Genomic DNA, 27,242 nt, shown 5'->3' on the forward strand with positions numbered 1-27,242 from the left:
CGCCTACAGGCAGTCAGCTGCCAGCAAAAAGAATAAATTATTTACTAATACAAAAGTGGATTGAATTGCTGGAGCAATAACTGATGTGCATTTTTCCATTTTACTATCTTTAGTCTTCGTTATTCAATCCAGCCTTGATTTTCAGGATGAGCCTGAGGTACACGGGACAGGAAGAAAGCTCTTGATCCTAACACACACCTTCTCATCCTTGCAAGACAGTATGATAAATTTTAGATCAAATTCAGTTTGAAAAGTAATCAGATTGTTATTTCTCTTCCACTAAGCATATATACATTTATATGAAAGCTGTTGGAAGTCAACTTATAATTATCAGGCTTTCTTATTTGACTGTCTTACATCCATTTGTTATGTCAACTTCTTTTCACTCTTTATGATCCCCTCTCTGACCCCATGTTTGTATAATAAACATAGCCTAACATAAAATGGATGGCAAGAAGATAAACACACCAAGCTCTCACTTCAATCCAACCAACCACCTCACCTCTTCATCCACAGAGCATCTATCTTTGAACTAGGACAACCGCAGATACAGAAAAAATTATCACAGGGAAGTAGGGAAGAGGTCGTTAAGTCCACTTTAAGGCTGACATTAGGAAGGAGTGCTGATTTATAAAGTGTCTAATATTTAAAGTTAAAATACTAAGTGCAATCCTTCCAACAAGCACATTAATACCTTCTGCATCCCTCTTCTCCACGTCAGATACTGTCAGATTGTTGGTGACAATTTATTAACAAAGTACTTTAAATGAACCCTTAAAAAAAAATATTGAAAAAACCCACATAACAGATTTCTTTTCCATTCATCCAGAAGTATCCAACACTGTTACTGTATCCCAAAGAAAAGACAGTAGCTACTAAACCAGATGCACAAAATCTTCTCTTTAATGCTACTGTAAGCATCCCCTTGTTTTCTACCTTGCACCTGACCAGCATTTTCTCAAGTAGAAACAGAGATTCAAGGAAAAAAGAAAGGCACTCTGTTGGGTAAAGTTGAATTTTATTGAACTGATGGCCACACGAAAAGGCCATCAAAGATATTTCCAACCAAAACATCTATTCAGACTAGCAATTCTGAAATTACTACAACAAATATACTTTTACCTCTTCATACATTTGGTTTCTCAGCTTGTGGGTGGTAGCTACTCTTTGCAAGGCTCCTAAGGGAGGTATTTTCACAGTACCAGTAATAGTAGAACTAGCAGTTGGTTGAGGAAGTAATTGTGCACTGGGTGAAGCCAAGGCATAACATAAGCCAAATGAAGCACTGGTGGTTAAGCTGCCTTCAAAGCCACTTAGTACACACTAAGGAGAATTTTGAAGTATACCTCCACAACTTCACCTAAAGATAGATAGGAAAGGAAGAATATTGTTTAGTATTGGTATGTATACCAGGGCATGTTTCTCTGTAAAACAGCACAGACAGCATGAAAATATGAGTGAAAGGGATGGAAAGACCCTGGCTGAAAGGTTAAGCAGGGTTTAAACACATGTGTATGTATTTTAATTACTTTCAAAAAAATTAAGATGGTGAAATGGTGAAATGCAGCAAGGTGGATAAAGGGGAAAACAAGACTGAAGCTAAACAAACATGCTGTGCTGGTAACAGAAGTAGTAATTCTATGGCAGATTGTTTCTTTTTCTTCAAGAAATATAAATTTCTGTTGAATAACCTGGAACACAGATTATCTCATCTGTGCAAAAGATTTGTGCAAATGATGTGTGCAAACACAGAGAAGAGAGAGAAGGGTATAACAGCTTCAGTCTTTAGAATATTTAAAAGATGCATCTACTGACAAAAGCTCCGTCCTTTTCTCTCAGAAGTTATTTTTAGGAGTTTGACCTATGGACTCAGATTCTTCCTTTAGTGTCTTCAATATGACTAAGTCAGACGAAAAGACTGCTTCTACTAAGTACAGACATCACTACAGTAATGAAACTTTCCTTCCTGGTCTTGAACACAAACTTCCAGCCTCAGGTTAAAAAGCCATAGCTTCGGCCCTTTCTCCCAAAGCTTCAGCTCACTTATGACCTCCGATTCTTGGAGTACTATCCCAAGACTTCCATAGATGCCATTAATCTTTACAACAGTACCATACTCTACATGTGCCAAGCATCGCGTTTCATACAGTTTTAGGCACCATCTATACTTTGTGGACCGCTGCCTTCATATTTTCAATCCAGCTTTTGCAGAAAGAAATAAATATAACGAAGACTAAAAATTTAGTCAAGTCAAAGCAGAAAATGCCATTTCTGTTTCCCAATGATCTTACATTTTGTAAGCATCAGCAGAGAGGAAATAATTTTAATTTCTTCAACATGCAGAGAATAACACTAACAATACAGATGAGCGAGCTGAAAAAAATACGTTAAAGAAACTGTAAACACTTTAAAATGCTTTAAGTCTAAAGTCTAGTTATTCCAGTTATTCAAAAGCGCCATCACAGACAGGTTCGTCAAATTATGTTTCCAAGCAATTTGCAATTAATTTGTCATTTCTCATTATACTATTGATCATCAGCTTTAACATTTACAAGAGAAATAGTTGAACTGCTGTCAGAGCATAATATACAACAGTCTTTCAGAGCTACCGCAGGCTTCTTTCTTAGAAGAGCCCCAAAAGCTGAAAATAACACACAGAAATAAAACCCTGTAGTTCAGTGCTATAACACCAACAGATTGTTGTTCTACATTAAAATTTCTCTTTTGCCACTGTGGAATGTGTTTAGAAGTTGAGTGTTCCCACTGTCTCATCGAAGTCCCGACCAGCTGTGAAGGTATGAGGCCCACCCAGAGGGCCGTGAGGAACTCTCTTCCTCACCTGGAGGAAGAAGAAAAAACATAGTTTAAACTAAGGTTATTACATTAGACATTGCGTCATTTAGTTATGTGACCTTTTTTCGCCCTTTGCCTCTGCTCTTTTTCAAATGTTGCCATCGTAAACTTGTTGAGGAGGTAACATTCAACGCTTACTCTTGGGCTGCCATAGAAATGTTCATGGATTTTATCACCAAATTGACTTTACTTCGGGGGTACTTAAGGATGTTTTGAAGAGGCCATCTATCACCTTTCTTCAGAAAAATCCAATCAGTGTTTGTTAGACTACCAAAACATCATCAAAATTCTATGGACTTAATTTACAGCACATCTTTCCAAACACAAAGCCTATCATGAAATGCAGTATTTTGCCACTTCACTTATTCATGTGATCTTGTTCATAAGTTTTAAGTACTTACATATACATATGGTACTTGCTCTTCATATTGATTTTAAAACGAAGTATAGGTTACTTGCTAATGAAGTACAAGAAGCTACAAGTTGTTATTGAGAAATGACAATCAAAAAGTGTTTTTAAGGGGACAAACAGTATTTGAAGCAGAGCCAGAACATTATTATACAGTCAGCTCTTGGGTTAATTTCTTGCAAAGGCTTAACTCTTTTTCATTCCTTCACTAGTTCCTTTATTTCTTAAACAAAAAGCACCTATCTTCTTGGAGATAATTTTAAAGTTAATATACTGAAACTAATATTAGATCTGCAGTACTGCCTTGGAAGGACCACTTTTAATTATCTTTTTAGAACACCTGCCAAGAAAGTAATTCATTTATATTAACCTTTACTTTAAGGTCAATTTGACAGAACTCTTCACTCAAAACAAAAGCACATTAAAGTCCTACAACTTACTATCGTCTTCCTAAAATGTACGTTTCAGAAGAAATTATATTTTAACTTAATTTTATTTATATTTTTGGGTATTTGTTCTGTTTTCTGAAAACGGAATAGTAACTTCCCAACAGAGCAAAATGGTTTCACTGCTAGCTGACTAGCATTATGCTGCTAAGTTTTGTTCCTCCTCAAAGGGCTACATAAAAGAAAGTAAGGAACTTCAGTTGCCTTTATTTCCACTTTTCTTTTTTTGCAACGCCACCTACCTTGGGCAATTGCAGTTAGCTTTCCCTTCTCTTCAGGGCTGAGCTGCAACATGGTGTCTATTACTGGGAGCAGCCTTTCTCTCTCACTTCCTGGTTTTAGAAATATGAACTGCAATAGAACATTCTTCAAGTATTCTAAATTAGCCACAGACTTTTCTCTCTCTTGATTTCTTTCCAATCTTCGTATTTCACTCTTAAGAAGCTGCAGATGAGGGAAAAAAATACGCAATATTATTTTCTTCATATAATGTGCAATTGAACCAAGGTCTTTTGAAGAGCTAAAAAGCTAAGTATACAGCTTCCTTCAAAAAGAACAATGTGTGCAACTTATTCTGGACAAAAATGCAGTGAAAATCGGATACATGATAATGCTGGCCAGAAACAACTTCTTATTAATCAAAAATAACCTTTTTTGATAAAATCTGTGCAGTAGTTATAATGATATACAGTACAAACTATTCAATTTTAGTGATGCAAGGTTGAACAGTTAAATAAGCAATGCAGATCAAAGATTTAACAATATTATCATTCATTAAGAAACATTTTATAAAAGAGAGCTTAGCATGCTTAAAGAGTATGTTAACTTCAAAAAATATCTTCAGAAAACTCAGGAGAAAAGAAAGCAGACAATGCTTCCCTTGGGATCTACTGCTTTCATCTACGTGAAAACAGTAAAGGCACTTCACTAAACATTAAACTTGCAAACTCTTGAGGGTGGTGGTGGTTTTTTTTTTTTTTTTTTGTAGCAAGCTTTTACTCCACTCACCCTTGACTAGAAATTGTGGGGAAAACCCCCCAAAAACATGAAGTCAACTCTGGAAGTGTTAATTAGTCTTGTGGAATAAAAGCCCTTCTAAAATTGTTTGGCATCACCAGATTTTTATATATTGGGATTTTCTGAAACATATTCGGTGTTAAACATTTTGTCTAAGACACAGATCATATGGTGGCAAACATTTTGTCTAAGAAACAGATCACAGAAATTAGAGCTGTCCCCACATTTCCTGCATGTCTGCTAACCTTTATCTGTTCCATTAGGATTGCATTGGTTGCTTCTGATTCACGAAGCAATTCATTCAAGTGCTCAGCACTCTTTGCTGTTGTGTTTAGTTTCTGAATCAGTTCATCCTTGCTAAGTTCTGTTTGCCACTGAGACGGTTCTGCATTTAATTGGAAAAGAAAACAGAGAGAAGGAAAAAGCACTTGCATCTACTTTATACATTAATCAAGTCCTAATGGTAAGGTTGTAGCTTCTCAGAAACAAAATCCATGCAAAGTCAGACTGCAAAATTAACAGGCATCATTGCTGCTGCTGTATGCTTGTTTTGCCGTCTATTTTTATATATATATAGATATAGATATATTAGAAGAGGATTGGCAAATCAGTTCTATGTGCATCAAGATACATGTTTTAATTTACCCCTTGTTTCCTATTCATAGATGATTTCCAACAGTCCTCCACAAAGTGTTCAGTAGACTCTTAAAAGCATGATTAGATGCGACCATCTCTTAGGGGACTCTTAGAACACTGTGCTTCATGCTGGCTTTCATTTTCCTAGTAAAACTATGAATAAATTCCTGTTCTAATAGGCCACAATAAGATGAACAGACATTTTATCCCTTTCATTTATAAATTGGCACCTAATTGCCTCTTGTAGAGACTAGTCCAGAACACAAGTTCTGTAACTATTCACTGACTTGCTCTTCCAGTCTTTTCCCTTTAGAAAGTCACAAATATGACATATTAAAATCATTAAAACCTGTTGCAATGTTTTATTCTTAGTCATCACTAAAGGAAAAAAAATACAGAAATTCAGGATAGTATAAACTCAGTGGCACATGTAACCTTGTGTCTTGCACCTAAAAGCATGAAAACACTATGTTCCTCATATTTTGAGGGCACAAACTTCTGCAACTTACGAAGGCAAGTGCTTCAAGAAGTCACATGTTCTACCTACCAAGGTTTGCTTCTGGGGAGTTTAGAAGTTGTTCCAAGGATGGTACATAGGTGCTGGCTGAAGAAACAGACTCTGTGTCTGTTGTTTCCATGCCTTCTCCCTCTTCCCTAGCTACAGTGTGCACATCGAGAACAGGAAGGTCAGTGTTTTGCCGTTCTCTTAAGTTCTTCATTGCTGGATTTGAAACAGTTGGACCTGAAAGATACTTACTGATGTCCATCATCAGAATGAAACTGATAGAGCTATTTCATAGGTGTGACTGTATCAGATTGGAAGGAAGTACATAAAACAATCTTCAAAAAGCAGGAGGATGAAAGGTGAAGAAAACTGAGAAAGCCAGATACACGTATAAAATTTATAACAGAAAATACAGCCTTTCACCTCCAAATGACCATTGAACCAAAGCCTGTTTCTAAATCCAAACTTGATTGGCAATTTTTATTTCGGTGACTATGAAACCTTCATGCAACTCTTGCTGTAGCTGTGATGAAGGTGTCAAATGTTTAATGCCAAACAGAATTGGCCTTCTTTCAACCAGTCCTGTGGAAGGTGCAAACTGTTCTGTTTTAATACTGTGTGCACTATCCTTCTGCTTCACTAACAGACGGAAACAGTAACTTCTTAAATTGTTACTGGTGCTTGCCAAATGTCCAACTACATCTTAATTAGTAACTTTACAGATACAAAAATAGCACTTGAGCTTGAACACCGTAAACCCATAAATTAGAAGAGGGATCAAATAGCAAATATACCAATAACAAACATTGTTAAAACTGCTTTCAATATGCTTTTCTTTAGCTGTATCCCCTCATACTTGAAGTGGAGGTCCAGGATGCTTCAAAATCTGAGACAAACTGGTAGGAAGAAGACCTAATATTTACAAAGCAATTTCCCTCCATCTGACAATGGGCATACTGCAGAAGAGGTAACAAGTGATGCCAATACTACAACAGAGTGGAATAGTTCCAATTGAAAGGGACCCAGAACGACCATCTAGTTCAACTGCTTAACTAATTCAGGGCTGACCAAAAAGTTAAAGCACGTTATTAAGGGCACTGTCCAACTGCCTCTTAAACACTGACAGGCTTGGGACATTGACCACCTCTCTAGGAAGCCTGTTCCACAGTTTGACCACCTGCTCAGTAAAGAAATGCTTCCCAGTGTCCAGTCTAAACCTCCCTGGCAAAGCTTGGAACCATTCCCACGTGTGAGTAGCAGGAAGACGACCAGGGAGAAATGCTCAGCGCCTCCCTCTCCACGTGGAGAACAATGAGGTCACGCCTCAGACTCTTTTTCCCCAACCTAGACAAACCCAGAGTCCTTAGCTGCTCCTCATAGGATATTCCTTCGAGCCCTTTGCTTGTTGCCCTCCTCTGGATGAATTCAAGTACCCTAAGATTATGAAGGGCCAGTAATAACAAAGATACGTTCCTTACTTGGTGGGTGGACTGATACGACATGTTGCAGATTCTCCAGAAAAAGTTTCTGGTGTATTACAGAACCACACACCACAACAATGTTTTAGATTCAGACTCAGGTACACAAATTTGTATCTAACCCAAGAAAACCTGGTATTATGACTGAAAGTTACCTCTAGTGCTTGGTTCACTCTTGAGTTGGAAGAACTGAGCTTCTACTCTGGAGAGTTGCTGCTGAAGAGTCTCTACTGTCTTCCTGTGCTCTTCTTGCAGGTTCCTGACTTGATCTCTGAAATTGTTCCGGAGAGCTTCATTCTGGGCTGTCAGCTGACTCACAGTCTGGGCATGCTCTGCTTTCATGACCATGTTCTCAGATTGTATTGTGCAGAGCCTGAAAACAGCGTATACGTGAATGAACAGCAAATGTCATCATTTTAGTTTTTTCATTTTAAATTTCAAACTTTCTAGAGTTTAAAGGAGTTTTCAGTTTTCATTTAGATGATAATTTTAGAATTACTGTGCAACTTTTTTCCATTTAAGTTCCTCTTTTTACAGGGAAAATCGAAGATTGAAAAAGTTACTACTTATCATATGAATGCACTGTGCTATATAAACACTTGTGTTAGAGAACAGTAAATTCAGACATCTTTGTGAAAACATTAAGGTATTAAAAGACACTGCGGTCTAAACATTCTTAAATTCTAGAACTGCAACATGACTATTTATAGTGTCATACAGGGTATGTCACTTACTTTACACTCTACTTCCTTTACCATTTATTTACCAAACACTTACGCAGGACTTCTGAAAACCTGCTTCTAAGAAGCCAAATTTAATTTTTTTTAAGCTTCAACTTTCAGTGCAAGAGAGGGTAGAAGAGCGTAGTTGTTAGCAGAAAAATATTAGTAATATCAACTGTACTTGTTTTGGAGGTATTCCAGAAGCATGACAGAATTGTCACAAGCAAATAAATGCACGTATGCAAAAACTAAACATAGGACTTGCCCTTATAAGCATACAAACTTAAATATAGCCATAGTAGCAAGTCTCTCTGAGCATAAAGGGAACCTGCTGTGATATGGGTTGTTTCCATAAAAATGCAGAAGGATTTAATTTAGCCATGTGATGATTCATTGTAACCAACTATCGGGAACAGATAAAACGGTACAAAAAAAGTGACAAGAAGTCAACAGTTCCTAATACTAAGATGTAATTTCTAATAAATATTTCATGTGAACTTCTTTGTACCCTAGATAGAAAAGACCAGACAAGGAAAGACCCTTTTCTGAAAAGCTCAAGTATTAGGCAGTCAAGTGACTTTTCAAGAAGTGATACAGGTTAAACAGATTGCATTCATTTTGAAAGAATTAGCAAATTAAGATTGTGGCAAGCTTAAGGTTAAAACCCGATACTTTCTGGAAGAAAGGCACTTAGTGGACACAGGACTGGATATTTTGCCAGTGAAATAGTTTGCTGTGCATTTAACTACCTTATTTTTCCAATAAGAAACATCTGTAAAATTTAGTTGAGCAGTCTAACACAAATGTAGTGCTGAGTGCTGGACTTAAAAAACATTAATTTTTAAATCTGATAGTTAACAGGTAAAAAGCTTTCAGAAATCTCAAATTCCCTGATCAGCTATTACTTCATTTTCATTGCTGAAACTTCTGAAGGCTCAAGAAAAACAGCAAATAATCCTTTTGGAAATTCCTTTAACTTTGTCCACAATTATGCCCTTTCTTTGGGAAGTATAATTATAGGCAACTACATGCCCAGCCCTTATAAGTTCACACAAAATCAAATATCTATATCTATTTATCTGCAACCCATACTTTTCACGGAGCTCTGCCTCTTTTGCAACAGTCTCTTGCAGCATCTTATTGTGTCTTTCCAGCAGGGTGTCATGTTCAGACTGCAATGCCTGGAGTTCAGATGCATTTATCTGTGAATTATGCTGAGCGTCTTGCAGCTTAACTTTAAGTTGATCTATCACCATTTCCAACTGTTCTCTACGAAGGGAAGAAAAACAAATAAGCAACATACATTTAAAAATAGTTATATTATTTCAAAACCTATATTATATCCACAACACTTTGGATAGCTGTTCCAAATTGCTTATTTATTAATTAAATCAATACAGCACTATGACCAATATAATCTTAGAATGCAACTGCAGCAGAAACAATTTGGAAAAGTTCTGATCCTGTTTCAATGTATGCACAAATAGGTTTATCACATTCTTCCTGAACTGCTGGCAATATAATCATTGGGGTAGAAAGTGTGACTGATACAATTTTCTACTTCCAGCTGGCAGGGGAATAGTATGAGACGCAGATGTGGCAAACAGTTTCTTCTTAGAAGTGGTGGAGGTTTTTTTGTTTGTTTTCTAAATGCACATCATTCAATGAGACTGAATACAGCAGACAAATGGCTGGAATAGATTTTAAGCAAAGCAATAGAAAGCAACATCAATCCCTAAACCCGGATAAACTCTCTTTGTCAAAAATAAATCAAAATTAGAAACACTAGGAGAAAAAAAGTCTTAAGTCACACACATTCTCCTTTTATACTTTCTGTATTAATATATGCATACATCTCCACTATCTCATGAACTGTATATCTCATTAATCCTTAGAGTTGACACTTATAAATAATTTCTTTGAAAACGACATCATCTGTTTATTGCTCAATTACTTGTCCACTTTGTTTCCATGGTGACCCTCTTTCACAAAAACCTAACAAAACCAGAACTTAAAATTCTGCAAAAAAGAGAGACAAAGAAATGGAACTCTTGCAGTTTGCTTCCTTCCAAGAAAGGAAAAGCTAAGATGTATTTAAAAACCCTCAAACCAACAATAAACCCCAAGTACTCTAACAAAGCACAGGTCACCCTCTGGTGGATTTTCTGCCGCAATTGCATGCACTGTTCTAAGCTCTGCATATGAACTGACATCTTGCACATAAACACCCAGTCTGTCACCAAAGACAGCTACCAATAACTTATAAAAACGATACAAATTGATGATCTTTCTTCTGTTCAGATTGGCAGAGTCACAGTTAGATTACAGGCTGAGATAAAGTTTATGAAAATAAAGAGGGTTTGGTTTGATTTCTTTTTTTAAACCCAAAGTAACTGGGCAAGCAAACTGTCTCCCTTCTGGTATTTTCCTTATTGAAGTGAAGGGCTAAACAGTGGAACTCCCTTGTTGATCAGCAATTAGCAAAGGCAAGTTCAGTAACTCAAGCATCAGTATTCTTCTGTATGTATATAAAAATTTTAGTTTTACCTTTCGTGTTTGGCTCCTTCAGATTCTGTCTGAGAAACAGATTTATTCTTTTGCTGTTTTAGAACATTATGAACACGAACTTTGTAGCTCTCAAATTCAGATGTAATAGATGCTTGTTCAGCCTATCACATAGAAAACAAACCCTTAGTAAGTTATGCTATTAACTATTGCTCCCTTATTTCTCTAAAATGAAATGCATCTTACATTGAAAAAAAATTAAAGAACCACCTCTTGCATCTTCTTCTTTTAAATGGATAATTAAAATAGTGACTACCATAAAGATCATGTTTCTTTAGACTGTAACTAAATATCATAAAAAGAGAAAACTTAAAAAGAGAGACACTGATTTGCAACATCCCAGTATTAAAGAAGAGTACTTGCAAATTCAAAAATTGCATTAACAGAGGTTCACAAGCAAGGGGTTCTATCAAACGGCTTTAAATGAAGGCAAAAGTGAAGGAAAAAAAAGGGATCATTCTGTTCTCCTTTTATGCTACCCAGGTGACAAAAATCTAGTATGCCTTGAAATTCTGCATGGTTTTGAGGAGTTAAATCCGTCTTGTAATGGATTTATATAAGCACAAGATACAATATTCTAGTTGATTGTTAGGGTGTTTGATCTGTCTTCTCCTCTAAATTCAGCTGATACACAAGTTTCTGTGGATGTACAGAAAATTACCTCACAACATACTAGCTTCATCCTTGACTGTACACTATACAGCAAGAATAATTCCTATTCTTCAAGTACTCATGTTGTATACACCTCCAAGAACACACAGCTGCAGTTTTTCATTCTTGGATATTAGGAGAAGCTCATGGGTTCATTAGTAACCCTTGAGACGCTAAAAACTAAAATGTTCTCATATCCAAGATGAGTATTTTGGAAATTTTTTCTTCAGCTGAACTGGTGAGTGGAATTCCACAGTGCTGACCCTGATAAGCCACTCCTCCAGCTTTTCTGGAGCCTGTAACATTAGTGGCCATTTTCTTTAAATTAATCCTTCTCTTTTCTTCATCAAACTATGTGAGCTAGAATATTCCTAAGTCCTCAGGTACACAGCCTTAAACGTCAGCATGACTTCTGCCTTCTAACCTACCATCTGTTTTTGTGTCCACCTTTCCTTTAGACAGAATTTTCCTTTGTTCATAACCTTGTGATAACATCTGTTTTCTAGATGTAGAGCACCTAAAGAGGAAGGCTAACCTTCCAACAGCTTCAAGCCATGCCATCATGGAAGATCTACACCCTTATGGGTTTCACAACATCAAGGAGCAAGCCACCATGGATAGGTACAGAGTTATGAAGACCACATTTGTAATACCATGATCCATATCTACCAGTACAACTCAGGCAAGCCTCCTGTGGTAGCAGCAGCCACAAAGTTTGTCCATTTCAGTTCATCTTTTTGAAATGTAGACCTTTTTTTGAGATACTGCATTCAGCTGTTACTTATCTGCAGGATGCACGCCTATCAACAAAAGGGGCCATAGAGTAATCTCCACGAAGATAGTTTGAACATAACAGTCCTACTGTATTCTGAATCTGTCTGTCTCCAACGCAAAGTCTAGACTCCAGGAACATCTGACAGTGTCATATGGACAAAAACCTAGAAATAACAAAACCCTCAGTAATAGTGTCAGTTTCACACGTAGCTCAGCTGCCAATGAAGAAGCTGCACGTATTAGCAGCATATTAAAAAGCGCTCGCAAGTATTTTTCACAGGTTTATTTTTTTTGTTTAAAGTGGTATCTGTGTTAACTGGTTTTATATGGAGGAAACGGCATTTTTTTTGTTTGTTCTCCTCTTTTCTTTAAAGACATCTGTTCCCCGCAGTGTACACTTGCTGATTGTCTTAAATAAACTCTGACTACCACCACAAGGTTTTCCCTACTGGGAATACAGGAGCGCAGTCCAGATGTTCCACCAGTGATGTATGACAACCAGGACAAGAGTCTGGCTTGCCCTCTATACCACCACTCAAACACATTAAGCACTGGAGTAATTCCCAGTTCTTGACAGAAAAAAAGAGAAGAGGGAAAGATCTGCAAAATACTTTTAGAGAAGCAGAGTGCAGCAAATCTCCCTTTTAAAGCTTCTGACATTACTTCTTCCACTAGAGTACCTGGGCTGCTCTGCACTCTTCTTGCAGGGTTGCAATTTTTTGTTGGTAGGCACTCAACATACGCTGGTGTTGCTCCGAAGAAGTTCGCAGGTGTTCCTGAACTTTATGCTTTTCTGATGTTAGTACAGCCACTTGAATCTGAAAAAGTTAGTTCAACACTTCAGTCTGACTAACTTTTTTCTTCCGTCTCCAAGGGATGTGCTACAGAGAACATAGGATTCTGCTACAGGCATTCCTGCACAGAACTGGTGAATATATAATTAAAATCCAATAAAAACAGAATAAAAAATAGACATGGGTTACCACATACCTCATTACAAAAATTATGATGTTTAAAGAGAGAATTGAAGATAAAACTACAGTGGTGGGGTGGCAGCATTTAAGAAAGCCAACCCCTCTCCCTTCACTTCCCTGCTAACTTTCATTATATTCAATTCCTATTCTGCCCAATCATCAACATTTATACTGATGGACAACACTTAAGATTTTTGCTGACAATGTTACATCCTTTTGTTTTTAAACTGAGCAACTTCCATTTCTGAAGAAAATATTTTAAACCATATCCCAGTTACAAGCTTCAAACTACACAGTCCTCTCTGGTGAAAAGGGAAAGAGGAACAAGAAAGGGTAAACCAGCACCAAACAGACAAAACTCATTTAGGAAAAAGAAACAGTATCCTTCTAGTAAAAACAACACCTTCTCATTCTTCAGCCTATATTCCATCTGCCCAGTGCAAATCAAACCCTTACTACTTAAATAAGAAACCTTATACTAACGAAGAAGTGAAGTTTCTTGCCTTATAGGCTTCCACTTGTTGTTGACTGGCTTCCAGTTCCCCTTGTAATGATGCCTGCAACATTAGATGGTCATTTTCCTGCACAATAAAATTATCTGGTTATTTAAAAACACCAAACCACAGCAACTTCATAATTCAGCTACCAGCTCATTTTTTTAAAGTTGGTTTAGAAATGGAATAGAGTCATTAACATCTGGACTTACAGCTTGTTTTGAATCTGCCAGTTCTTTCTTGGTTTTCACCAGGAGTTGTTTTATCTTGGCATTTCTTTCCTCATCCTGTTGCATAGTTAACTGAAGTGACTCTAATGCAGAAAATAGCAGTTACATGCAAATGAAACTCCCCCTCCTGTATTTCCTTAAAAATACTGGAAAATATTTAAGCAAATTCTGACAGCTTTTTCAAGATTTGCAAACACATAGCCTACAGAAAAAGCAGTATCCTATTTCCGAGTATCACAACTACCTTCAAACAAATGAAATTATTTTAAGACTTACACTCAAGGACTGGAAGAAATGGAACGTTTAACCACGTGCTAAGTAGTAAAGTTTTATAGTGTAGTAGAAAACCCCCATTAGTCACTGACTTTCAGAACTTACGAGTAACTTAATCAGGGAAGAAACACAGCTTATTAGGCAGGCAGTTTGGCTTTTACTAGAGCAATACTAGATCAAGGGACTGATAACCTAGTAAAGTTTCCTTTATGGAAAAGTAATTTTGACTATGTAACTGTTTAGCATTCCCTCTCACTCATCAGCCTGAGTTGTTGTTTCCAAATTGCATTTTCTACCATCACCAACTATACCATAGTTACTTGCTGTTTATAGTTTACTCACTTATTTCTTCCTGTAGGGTCTCTTGCTTCTGTTTCTGAATTCCTGTCTCTTGCTCAAGATCTTCTATTCTGTTGTCTTTATCAGTAATCTTCTGATTAAGTTCTTTTACTAGCCTTTCATAGTCAGCTATTTCCATATCCATCAGTGTACTTTTCTGAGCATCCTGCAAGTTACACACAATGAAGTTAAAGCTTACAATCTGCTTTGGCTGCTAAGAATTTATTTTTTTTTAATTGTATTAAAAAGCTATATTGCCCATCTAACAAACATTTTGTAAATATCCATATTCACAAGTAACACCCATCCATAAAGTGTCCATGTCCTCAGTAAATAATCTGTTTTCAAACAAGAACCAGAAGCTTTGAAAAACCTGTTGCTAGTTCTACCAGTGTGTATTTTGCATATATGAGTTTCTATCATTTTTCAGTCCTTACAATAAGGGCAGCTTCTGAATAGCACACCATGCAAGTGCTCCAGACATCCGAATTCTATTCCTATTTCTACTCATGAGAGGCCACATAACCCAAACAGGCTAAAACAAAGAAAGATAAAAACCCCCAAACCCAAAAGTATACATCAACTCTCTGAACACAAAACTGGTGTAAAAGCCCACATTCTCCCTTTTACAAACCTTGGGCTTTAAAATCATCAGAACACAAAGGGAGGCATTCAACACAGTAAGATGGGCCAAAATCTATATTAAACATTAACATGAACAGCAGCTCTACCTTTCTGGCCAGCTCTAGTTCTTGCATGGTTTTCTGCAGATGTTTCTTTTCCTTCTGAAGTTGCATCTGAAGCTCCTCCATTTCTCGGAGAGCACCAGTATGTTCCTGAAATTCAAATACTTCTCAATTAAGCAGTCCAACTTCAGAACAGATGTCAGCATCTATTTACACTTACACACACACACTTAGGTTGTACAGAGACAACTGATTCATTTTTTACGAAATCACTGGGAACCAAAGAAAAACCCAGATGATTATGAAGTGTTTTTCACATTCTGTAAGAATCCCCGATCTACTTGAAGTGAAAGCCTTGCAAAGTTCTTTCAATGAACAGATGAAGCCTTCAAAAAAGACCAAGTCAAATAACAAGAAGAGAAAGTATGGAACTTGTTCTATAAAACCACAGTTTACAAAGGTCTAACAGAAGTCAAATCCAGTGAAATAATGCTTAAGCCCATTTGCCATCTCTACAGAATACTACCTTTGTTTTCTGTTCTTTTAGAAGCTTTTCAGCTTCTAGTTCTTTGTCAGCCTTTGCCTTGGCTCTTTGCATCTCCAGTATCTGAGTTTCCAGCATCTTAGAATTACATTGCAGTGTTTCAACACGAGCCAGAAGGTCTTCATTAGCAGAGTGTAACTGATCATGCTGAAATGATCATAATGGAAAGATAAAAACATAAGCTGAATTTGCATGCATCTTTGACTGGTAAGATATTGTCTCTATTTAAAAAACAAACACTGATTTCTATGCAACTCCCTTGAAACAGCACTGCTACAGACGAGCCTTGTCCATCTTAATTGTTTTAAACCAGATTAAGAAATAGGCTAAATTAAAGTCACCAGCACAATTTGATTATTTTGGTCAGAGTTCATTTGCCCAACTTTCTGTAAGACACTAGAATGACAATAAATCTGAAAAAATACCCCAACGTTTATGCTTTCTGCAAGAATCACCTTCCTCCCACAATAATATGCAACGTTCGAGTACTTATTGCCCCACTTCACATACAGTTGTCTTTATAAATAAATGGTCATACCATTAATTCCTAAAAAAGTTTTAACTGCAGCATCATCAAGTCTTCAATGAGATCATATCAGTACATAGTAAGCATGTCTCCTGTATCTGGCCTATTTTTGAAATTATTTTAACAGATTTAATTCAGACGTCTTCAGTGTTTTATCTCAGTCTCTATTATGCAGATTAAGAATAAAGTATAAATGAAAGAAGCTGCCAATTACCTAAACAGTGTTTTTATTTACAAAATACTTCATAACAAACTTGAAAAATTCAATACCCGCATAATCATAAAAATATATGCTTCTGTTTGTTATTTCTTCCTAAACAATTCACTACTAGCTTTTGTTTATAAGAAAATGGTGGCCTAGGTAGATCTTCAGTGTAACTACATACGGGGTCTGGGAGTTTAAAATCATAAATTCCATTTAAATCCTAAACCCACTGCAGTTAGCTTTGCAAAAATATGTCTCAGCTGCTTAATTACCATCTTAGAATCTTCTAAATGCCACTACAGTAGTCTACAATGCATCCTAAAATCTAATCCTTGTGAAAGATGCAAAAGCCCATAATTTAGTAAGTTTGAACACTGCTGATTAAATAACAAAAGAAATTTTGTCTAAGAAACAGAAAAAACCCAAATCTAACAGTTAAAGGCTACTGTACTTCATGAGAACTGTATGTGTGAAATTGCGAGAAACAGTGCAAGTTTGGTTTTGTATCTGGAATATCCAGCAGAATCGTATGTCCAAACCAAGCCAGAGGTGATCACCTGCTCTTTTCTGTGAGTTAACCTAGGGTAAATTAAATTCTTTCTATTGAGAAAGCCAGCTGTTCTACATATATTTAATTTTATCACAGTCCAGATGAAGGTATTAAAAGTTAGGGGAAAAAAAAACCAAAACCCAAATCAAAACCAGAAATCACAAAAATCCTCCTGAATTTCATGTCACCATCCCAAATGCACTTAGATTAGGAAACTATATATAGTAACAAGCACATGAGTAATATTTAGACTCAATAGGCAAAATAATTTTTACTGTAATTACCAACAGATCAGACACACATACATTACTGACCTGCTGGGATGACACCTGTAGCTGTCTTGTGAGGTCATCTATCTGACGTTCAAGACTATTCGCTCTGCTTTTTTCAGAATCCAGCTGTTCTCCTTGCTTATCATATTCCATCAAAAGATTCTTAACACATCCAAACACAAACCCGTCATTTTTTACAATAGACATTCAATAAGCACATTCTATACCTCAGACACTTACCCTCCTAATATTTCAGCATATGAGTTATCTTATTGCAACCTCAGAAATACCAGAATGAAATCAAAGCTATTGTTCCGTTACAGGCTTTGGGAGAAACCTTTTTCAGTTCATGAAGTCCTAGAATAATTTGGGTTGGAAGAGACCTCAGGAGTTCTACATTCAACCTCCCACTTAAAGCAGGATCAGCAACGAGATCAGATCGTGATCCTTGAATTTTTTTTCAAAACTGTATTTTTTGTCCGCAGCCCCACGGTCCCCAGCTCGTACCACGGAGTTACTCTCTCCCACACAAAGAAATCAGCATCTGTCTTTGCTGAACTTCAGAAGGCTTCTGTCAGCCCACCCCTCAAACCTGTCTATGTCTCTCTGAATGGAAGCCCTGCCCTCAAGTCTATTGACTGTTCCCAATCAGGAATAATCTGAGAACTTGATGAAGGTGTACTCCATGATTTTCTCTAGGTAACTGCTTAATTTTAACAGGACAGGCCCCAGCATAGTCCCCTTTGTTACTGGCATCTAGTACCAGCCATCAATCACTGCTACTCTGAGCCAAGCCACGCAACCAGGTTTTTTAATTTTTTTAAGTTGTTTACCCGTTTAGATTGTAATGTCCTAGCATGAATGAGAGAGTACTGTGAGACAACATCAAAAGCCTTCCTAACGTCAAGTGACATGCACTGTTCTCCTCTCATCCGCACCTCCAACCATTTTATCATGGCAGCCAATCAGATTAATCAGACACAATTTATTCTTGGTGAATCGATGCTGACTGTCCCCAGCCACCAGCTTCTGATTCACGTGCTGAGACATGCTCCAGGAGGACTCACTACCAGGGAATTGTTAGTTTATGCCTTCACCACTTAAGGACTTTCCAACTGATCCCCAATTTAATGTACTTCAAAGAATTCATAAGGATTTATGCTTTCCCTCAGCAACACGTTGTTTGATAAGCATGATGCTAAATTTAAAAGGTTTTGAAATACCATCCAGTAGAAAAGAAGTGCCTTATTTCCTTCTGACAGCAGCTGCACAGTTCCATTACTAGAACCTTACACCTCTTGATTTGGGTACTCAGCTGCACTGACACAATTTCTTTTGCCAAACTTTGGCAAGTAAATAGCAATACATATCTAGGCTAGGCTTCAAAAGCCAAGTATTTTCTGACAGTTAACTGTCTCATAAACACAGTACTATTCTTACCTTATAGCTTTCAGCTCCTTGAATGACATCTTTCATTGAAGCAGACAACTGATCTTTTTCTGATCGAACCAACTCCAACTCTTCTTTCAGAGTCTGCGTCTTATTAAAAAGAATTGTGTGGCATTAAAACAGAACATCACATGCAGAATGTTCCATATATTAGCAAGCAGTTAGGGTACCTCTCTTCGGCTGGCATCCAATTCTTTCTTTGCTTTCACAGCAACAACCTTAATTTTATTTAGCTTCTCTCCTTTTTCTGCAGATTCTTTTTCCAGTCTTCCTAAAATAAATAAGAAAGTGAAAAAATATGCCTCACCTCTCCCCCAAGAACTGAAATGCATTTCAATTAGAACACAAATACCAGCATGACTGTAAAAGAAAACAAAACAGAAAGCAGGGGGAGACTTTAAAATGTTTCATTCAATTAAGCATTTAAATTTGATCTGAAGCTAAAACATCCAGCCACACAGACAGCTTAGGGTCAATCCTTCCCTGTTTCAGAGGCTTCCATCACAGTTAATGTTAACAGCCATATTCCTGTCTACTCCTGCATACAGTTCTAACAACTCAAAACCACTTTCCTTCTAATGTGTTGGGATAACTGCAATAAGGTAACAGTAGTTTTGGCAGAATGTTGTTTTCCTCTCCTCTTGGCAGTCTTAGGGATTCTTATTGACACAGTTTTTCCCATATTTAAAAAAATAAAGATGAAATCCACTACAAATGTACACAGGAAGAAAAAAAGCTTAAAAAATATCAAATGATAACCAACTTAAGATGTGTTCTAAATCCCTAATGGAAGGAATATTGTAGGAAGCTGCATTGGTATCTACTTCCCCACCTTCCTTGGCTTGCAGGAAATACAGGAAAACTATGAAGTGAAAGAAAAACTAACAACTACAAAAACCCAAACTGTTTACGTAAAAGAGAACAGCAAGAAAGATACCAATTTTTTCTTGAAGCTCTGCTACTGCAGACTGTTGATGAGTTTTCGCAGTCTCTGCCTCCATCAAATTCTGTATTATAAACAAAGATACAAGTAGTATTACAAAAAATTATTTGTGATATCTGGTTTTCCCCTAAGAAGCCATCAGAAGTTTCAGCTACAGCTGGACTGTGTCTACTTCTTACTACCAAGAAAGTCCTTACATGCAATTTCATAACCCTCTAGTAACTGGAAAACATACTTATGTTGAAAAGAAAACATTCCAACCTTTTAACAGCTGCTTTCCATCCTGCCCGAGGACAAAAGACGGGAGACCATTAATTCTGCAGCTGTCAGTTTTACATAATTATCAGTTCCCAGGACCTGAAGTTAGGAGTAGTTAATGCAGATCAAGCAGTATTTTTGTTTGAGATGGAGCCATAGAAAATTAAGAGGTAAAAGATTATGAGGTCAGTTAGTCCATCTAGTTAAATGATCACTTTGAGGGGTATTGGTAGGAAGAGAGGTTCAAGTACAAGCAATTTTTGTCAAAATAGCATTATGATTGGTTTTGTTCCATTGTTTCTTTCTGGGGGGAGGGAGGTGATTTTATGGTGCTAGGAGACTCAGAATCATGAGCTTTCTAGCAGGGAAACTCACTTTCAGGCCAAGGGAGAAAGAAAAAAAAAAAGAAAAAGAAACAAAGAGAGAATTGAAAGTATTTTTTGAACCTTAATTCTGAAGACTTTAGAGGTTTAGACTGTATACTTCAATAACAAAATATAACCTTTAGAGAACTCAGTTCGTCTTTCACATTTCTAAGTTCAGTTTCCTTTTGTTCCAGAATGAAATTTAAGTCATCTTGTTTTTCTGATCCTTTTTGCTGTTCTTGTATTTGACTTTCACAAAAAGCAAGTTTTTGAGTGATCTCTTCAATATTAGCTAGAAGATCTTGATTTTCAGTCCTTGCTTTTTCACTGGCATTCTTCAGCTCCTGGATATCATGTTGAAGTGCTGCTTTTTCAGACAACACTCCTTCCAATTCTTCTCTCAAGAGATCCTTTTCTTTTTCAAAATCCTCAATCAGGGATCTATGTTCTGTATATTGAGCTGCATTTTCTTCTTCCAGTCTCCCAACTTCCCGCTGCAGATGAAGAACTTCTTCCTCATACTGTTTAGCAAGGCACTGCTCTTCTTTAGTTTTTGACAAGTACTCATTTGCAATTTCTAACAAGTTAAGAGAATCATGTTCTTCGTTAGAATCTGAAACACTGGAACCCACTTGCTCAAGTAAACGGTACAGCTGGGTTCTTATAAGAGATCTCTGTGCTTGTTCACTTTCAAGTAATGTTGATAAATGGTCTTTTTCTGCATTCAACATTTGCAGTTTCTTTTCTAAGTTTTCAGACTGTTCTTTCAACACTAGCCAACCATCTTTTTCAGAGGTAATCTTTGCCAGCTCTTCACTTAATTCACCTTTTTCCTGAATTATTTTCTTATTTTTCTCATGAAGAGTATATACTTCACATGAAAGGTTCTCTCTTTCATGCAACAGGGATACAACCTGGTTTTCCAGTTGCTCTAGCATCTGTGCATTTTCACTCTTCCTAGTTAAAGCTTCATTCAGTCTCTCTGTTAATTCCTCCACTTTTTTCTTCAGGTCGCTATTGTACTGGTTAACAACATCCACTTCTTTCTGAAGTTCCTGATTTTTTCCTTGTTCTTGCTTGCACCTTTCCTGAAGGGTTTCTCTGTCTTCACCCAAGCATTTTACTTCATTTAAAATACCCTTGTTTTGATCAGTAAGAACAATGATCTTCTCTTCCAGTTCTTTTATAGCAGTCTCTTTTTGGTTGATGTAGCTTGTTATTGTGTTATTCTCCTCCTGAAGACTAACAATTTTACACTGAAGTTCTTCTACCTCTGGCTGATTAGATGACAGTTTTTCTATTTCTTCCCGGAGGCGATTCACAGTTTCAAGAAGAACATCTTTTTCATTGAAAGCAGCCCGGAGTTTCTGTTGCAGTTCACTGACATCAGAAGCTTGCTGTTGTCTCATTGATTCAAACTCCTGGCTGATCTTTCCAGCAGATTCCCCTAGCTCAGTCTGTAGAGTTTCCATTGTTTCTCTCAGGCTGTTGTAATTGGACACTGCTTCTTCTTTCTCCTGAGTTAGCTTTTCAAGCTGTTCTCTTAGTTCCTGTGTTTCAAAAACTAATGCCATCTTTTCTTTTTCAGACCCAGATAATAAAGTTTCATTTAGTTCAGAAATGTCTCTCTTATGTTGCTCTTTTAGAGTTTGAGTCTCTAGCTTATGCTCGTTTACAACAGCTTCACAGTGCTGTCTTGCTGCTTGAAGCTCCAACTTTAGTTTTTCAATTACACAACAGTAATCTTCTTTAGTAAGCTGCAATTCATTTATCTTAAAGTCCAAGTCTTCCCGCTCATGAAAGTACTCATCCTTTATGCGATGGATTTCCTCTTCCAGTTCCAGTTTAACGTTACTCATGTATGTTAACTCATCTTTTAATATACTGTGTTGGGATTGGAGCTCTTCTAAACTATTCTCCAGGTGCCTAACCTTTTCTTCCATTTTTGCTTCTACACAAGGTTCTTCTCGAGTATCTACAATATCTATCTTGTTATCTACATTTTTATTTAAGACTTTTCTCAGCTGCTCCAAGTCATACTCATGCTGGTCAGCAAGAGCAGACATTTCATCCTTTGCTTTTTTCTCTCTTCTTAGGCTCTCCTCTGATAAACTGTGCTGTAACTGATCTATCTGATTTTGCTTTTCTTCATTTTCTTTAGATGATATTTCAATCTGATGCATCAACTCTGACACCTCTTCCTGATGGGCAATTTTTAATTTTTTAAGCTCTTCATTCAGATTTTTGATTTTGTTATGGTAACACTGAGAGCTGCTTTTAATAGTTTCTTGCAGATTTGTCACTTCTTTGTTTTTGTCTTCATTCACCGTTTCCAATTGCTTGCTCAAACACAAAATTTGCTCCTCATAAGTAGATTTAATTCTTTGGACATCATCTTGTAATCTTTTAACTTCTTTTTGACTATCATTATGACAATTGATCTGTTCTACCAGCCCCATTTGTTTCTTCACTTGTTCCTCTAATTCCATTTTCAGCTTTGTTATGTCCTCATTGTGTTTACTTTGTGCATTTTCTAATTCACTCTTCAGAGCTTCTATTTCTTTCAGAGAGTCAAGACTTGATTGCTCCAGTTGCTTCTGCAATTCTTCTGTCTTAGCCACTGCAGCCTAAACAAACAAGAAAGTTATTAAATACAGTAATTTAGCACACAGAATTTCCAAATAAAATTGTTTGCAATAATTAATTAGAAGATTTAGGAGTTTTTAGTTTTTAAAATTGCTATCATTTTAAAATATCTGCCTATATTAGGACAACTCAATTCAGAAGACACCGCAGAGAGTACAAAAATGTTTGCAGAATGAGAAAGGAAAACTAAGTCTTAAATCATGTTTACCAGCATAATTTCACAAAATGGTCAGGATAGAGTTCAACTTTAACAACTATTCTGGTAATGTATTAATGACCAAATTACTTTAGGCACATCAAAATCAAGTATCTGGAATATAACTATTAATCAATTGCAAGCAATTCGCTGTTATTAACCGAGATCACTGACAAAATATAGATGTCTTGGTTGATAGGCTACTTCCTATGAATATCTGAATGTAAACCTCCTATTTCCTATGAAAACCCAATGCTGATTGATTGAAGCCATCACATATGTTAGGCCACTAATGCACAGACTGAATTCTTTTTGAACAGCTGTGGATCCAACTAGTGCATTTAGAGTCCTATAAAAATTATAAATTAAGGGGTACGGAGAAAATATGCTTTAACATATGAAGTATTTAGACTTATTTTTTTTTAAGGTAAAACAGAACACAGGTAAGTGAAGAAAAAAAGATTACAACGGAAGTAAAATACACAACAAGCAAAACTAGAAAATAAACATATTTCTGAAATATTTCACTAATGTTCTATTGCTCGTTTTAGTACCTCTGCTTCTTGCTTTCTTTGAATATTTTCCTTTTTCAGAGCTACACACTGCTGCTGACTTTCAGCTTTTTCCAGAAGTACAACATCCAGTCTTTCTGTGAGAGCCTAATTTTAAGGGAGAAAGATCACTGAAAAAAGGGTTACATAACAATGGAAGCCTGAAGAATTTTTGCAAACCATATGAACTCATCCATTGGTCATGACTTTTTTTGTCAATTAAACAGATTAGTCTGATTTTTAAAATTAATTTCAGCCCAAACATGACAGACATAGAATAGACAGACTAAAACAACAACGTCAAATAACAGGTTCTGTTCAAAATTGTATTTCTGATCAGCTAATTTATTATCACGAGGTAGGGGGTGGGGGAGAGCTTCCCTTCCACAGAAAAGAAACCTCCATCCAAATTATTAAGAAAGAAATTCTGAGTTGATAAATTCCTCCTCACTACCATTTTTCACTTTCATATGCTGTCTATGACCCTTACTTTGTGAAAAACAAATGTTCTTGTGAATTTAAAAAAAAATGCAGTTATCTTCCTAAAAGTATTTCCTGTGACATGCAACTTTAATTTTGTGTGTTTCTGATCTCATCAAATGACTGTCTCTGAAGTTTTCTAAATGGCTGAAGTCTTTCCACAGTGGTCATTCTAAAATAAACAAAAGCCTGTCTAACCAGCTACACGAGGAAAAAGTCTTGCTGAGGAAACTGTATGTTCTGTACTGTTCCTCACAGAGCCAACAGTGTTTTCTGAAAAAGGAGAGTAAGGATATGGGGAGAGGAGGAAAATAAAATGATGGTTTTGGACTTGTCTTGAATTCCCGAAAATTGATTAAATTCAATTTGAGTAACAGTTTCAAAGCTGTTTACTATTTGCCAAATTATTTCTGTAACCTATTTCAGCTAACATTATGTAATTAATTAGAAATCCATTATTTATTCCTACCTGAATAATATCATCAGCTCCTCCAGTAGCTGCTTTAGATCTGAGTTCTTCAATCTCTTTCTCTAGTTCTTAAAAAAGTAATTTCACAGTGTGAATTGATGCTCAATCACAGTAGCAAATTACTAGCAAACCTAGCAAAACTAACCACACTCATTCAAACCAGAGATGTCTTTTACTTCATCAGTTTTTGTTTGTTACTGAGTGACAGAAGGGGCTAACTGGAAGAGAACAAACACTCAGTACTAATTCTCCAGTCCTGACATTTAGCATGGTTTCCTGAGGAAGCAAAGCTTCCTCGTTGGGGCAGAGGGACAAGAGATAGGAATTCTTTTGATGATCGTCTTACCTTCTACTTCACAATCAATTTAAGCCAGAGAAAAAATATTAAATTCCTATCGGTTCTCTAAAAATAGGCAGCAGGTAGAAGAACAAGACCTTATGAATAACCCCACTGAGGAAAAGCCTAGTATAGCCCACGCCATCCTTATTATTTCGCTGGGCAGCTACAAGCAGTCAGCATAACTGTAACTCCAAACGGCAAGTGACACCAGTCCAAGTAGTGGGCCACTGGAGGAAAAGGGACAGCACATGAGAGCACAGACTTACACCGGATACTTTTAGGTGGTCAACACAAAATTTTGTTTAGTATAATTTACAATTTCTTGTTAAAGAAGCAAATGATCAAACATAAAGTAGATATTTATTTCAAAGAAGCCACTGCACTCTACAACTGTACTAATTATGCAAAACATGCATCAGAGACATTTCCCTTCGCATCTGCTTCCTGAAAAGCAACACGTATCCTGCAGCTGATAAGGGGAACAATTACAAGTCCCACTTTAACTCTTACACAAACTACATTGATCCATCATGCCATACTGCCAGATCAAAATTAATTTAATACCCAACAAAAGCAATGCTTCTTTTTCTTCCCTTCCTTGCTTGAAGGACTTCAGTCCTTACCCTCCCACAAAAACCAGTGAAATCGCAGGAAAAAAATCCAGGATACTTGCCTAGAATTTAAATATACCTAGCAAAAATATGCAGTGATAGTACCAAGCATTAACACAGAAATTGTTCTCTTTCCAGTAAAGTACCTGTACATCTTAACTTCACTTTCTGTAAAAGCATCACTTGTTTTTTTGCAAACTTGATGACATATTCTTTGGGCAATGTGTCCAGCTGTAAAAAAAGTACATATTAGAGAACCAGACTCCTCTAACGCAGAGGTAAACTGAAAACAGAGAATTTTAGCATCCAGCTTCCAAGAAGTCAAATTTTAGGGCAAGAAATGGTCTTACCACACATTTGCATGAAAACTAACAGTCAAAGTTACTGCTGTTCTGTTATCCAACTCTGTTATTTCAAGTCCAATAACCAGAAGCTACTCCTAATTCTGTACTTCTCCAAAATCATTCTAGAGCACACAACTGGGCTCAGTTAGACGGAAAGCTCAGGAAGGGTTACAATTCAGTAATATAATATGAAGTGTTTTGAAAATAGCATGCTGACCTAACATTGATATTGCATATGTTGGAAGTAAAATTAAATAAAGAAGTCTGTGCTTTTTATGAACCAAACTGCTGCTAAAACTGGCTGCTACTAATATTTTATCTCATATTATAACAGGAAGCAAACTTGTAAGTAAGAGATTCCCCCCTGCCCCCCACCCCAGTTTCCAAAAAACCGTAGCATTAGTTTATAAATCAAGTTTTCAAGAAGTCTAAAAGACAGGAAACTCTTTAAAAATACCTTTATGTCTTCCTATTAGTCACAACTTGCATGCCAAGCCGTAACCCTTTCGACTACTGCTATGCAAATAAATGGGGTCTGTGAAGACTGATTACCTTTGATTTGCCTGATACTGGCGTGACAGAAGACGCCACCATCTCCTGCCCAGCATCTTGCACCTACAACAAGATAAAGCACAACCTGGGGTAACCGAACTTTTAAATTTAACACTATCAAAGGAACTAACTGCAAGCCTGCAAACACTGAGAGTAACTGAATACAGTGAGAGCTCAAGGAGAAAAAAAAAAAAAAAAGTAAAAAACTATTTGCAGGACTAGTCAGAAGGATAACTGAAAAAAACTGTGAGTGGTCTATTGTGATTTGTACAATACAATAGAATAGAAAACTCCAGGTTTCCAAACCGGTACGACCTTATGATTCCATTACTGAACTGATATCCAGAGCTGATACGCTACTTAAAAATTATTTCATTTACAAGAGGTTACAAAGGTGCAAATCACTATCTTGTTCTTAAAAAGACTAATTTAAAAAAGCATGAACAAAAAAATCCCTGTAGCGGATTAGCTATTAAATCAAACTTTGGGAACTTCTGAGCCATATGTACCCCTCAATTTTTTTTTCTTTCTTTCTTAAACACACTGGTTATCGCTAAAATTGTTGGCCGAACAAATATATTTGAAAAGACTGTAAAGCTAGGAATAACCCTCCCCCTACCCATTCACTCTTTTTCTTTGTTTTTGTTTTGTTTTTCAAAAACATTAGTTAGTACTAGAAATGCTGGCCTGGCAAACATATTTGAAAAGGCTTTGGAAATTCTGGGCCCCCTATTCCTAACATACATATATAATGCCTTCTACTTTAAACTTCCACAGATCTAACCTGGGAGACTCTATGTTACTTTACAGTGGTTTGTATGAGAGATGCTTACCTATACTCCAGAACATGAAAAAACGCACATAACTAAGATGGGGCAAAGGAAAATGG

The 27,242-nt window shown here is 36.7% G+C and overlaps 1 protein-coding gene across 1 annotated transcript in view; it reads right to left on the bottom strand.

Annotated features, from left to right (window-relative positions):
* Window positions 1-1,001: 1,001 nt before the first annotated feature.
* Window positions 1,002-27,242, bottom strand: part of GCC2 (GRIP and coiled-coil domain containing 2) — a 28,461-nt gene continuing 2,220 nt past the window's right edge. Inside the window, exons 2-23 of the mRNA XM_055701599.1 lie at window positions 26,354-26,416; window positions 25,604-25,688; window positions 24,507-24,574; window positions 23,561-23,665; window positions 20,302-22,791; window positions 19,536-19,605; window positions 18,769-18,869; window positions 18,590-18,688; window positions 17,192-17,311; window positions 15,579-15,743; window positions 15,098-15,202; window positions 14,370-14,532; window positions 13,737-13,837; window positions 13,534-13,611; window positions 12,737-12,874; window positions 10,614-10,735; window positions 9,159-9,335; window positions 7,500-7,717; window positions 5,909-6,103; window positions 4,971-5,110; window positions 3,951-4,152; window positions 1,002-2,839 (exon numbers count right to left, since the gene is read on the bottom strand). Of these exons, the coding sequence (XP_055557574.1) occupies window positions 2,769-2,839; window positions 3,951-4,152; window positions 4,971-5,110; window positions 5,909-6,103; window positions 7,500-7,717; window positions 9,159-9,335; window positions 10,614-10,735; window positions 12,737-12,874; window positions 13,534-13,611; window positions 13,737-13,837; window positions 14,370-14,532; window positions 15,098-15,202; window positions 15,579-15,743; window positions 17,192-17,311; window positions 18,590-18,688; window positions 18,769-18,869; window positions 19,536-19,605; window positions 20,302-22,791; window positions 23,561-23,665; window positions 24,507-24,574; window positions 25,604-25,688; window positions 26,354-26,416 (5,076 nt within the window). The 3' untranslated portion in view covers window positions 1,002-2,768. The remainder of the gene's footprint in view (window positions 2,840-3,950; window positions 4,153-4,970; window positions 5,111-5,908; window positions 6,104-7,499; window positions 7,718-9,158; window positions 9,336-10,613; window positions 10,736-12,736; window positions 12,875-13,533; window positions 13,612-13,736; window positions 13,838-14,369; window positions 14,533-15,097; window positions 15,203-15,578; window positions 15,744-17,191; window positions 17,312-18,589; window positions 18,689-18,768; window positions 18,870-19,535; window positions 19,606-20,301; window positions 22,792-23,560; window positions 23,666-24,506; window positions 24,575-25,603; window positions 25,689-26,353; window positions 26,417-27,242) is intronic.

The sequence above is a fragment of the Falco cherrug genome, chromosome 2 (assembly GCF_023634085.1).
Source record: "Falco cherrug isolate bFalChe1 chromosome 2, bFalChe1.pri, whole genome shotgun sequence".
In the NCBI taxonomy this organism is placed as follows: domain Eukaryota; kingdom Metazoa; phylum Chordata; class Aves; order Falconiformes; family Falconidae; genus Falco; species Falco cherrug.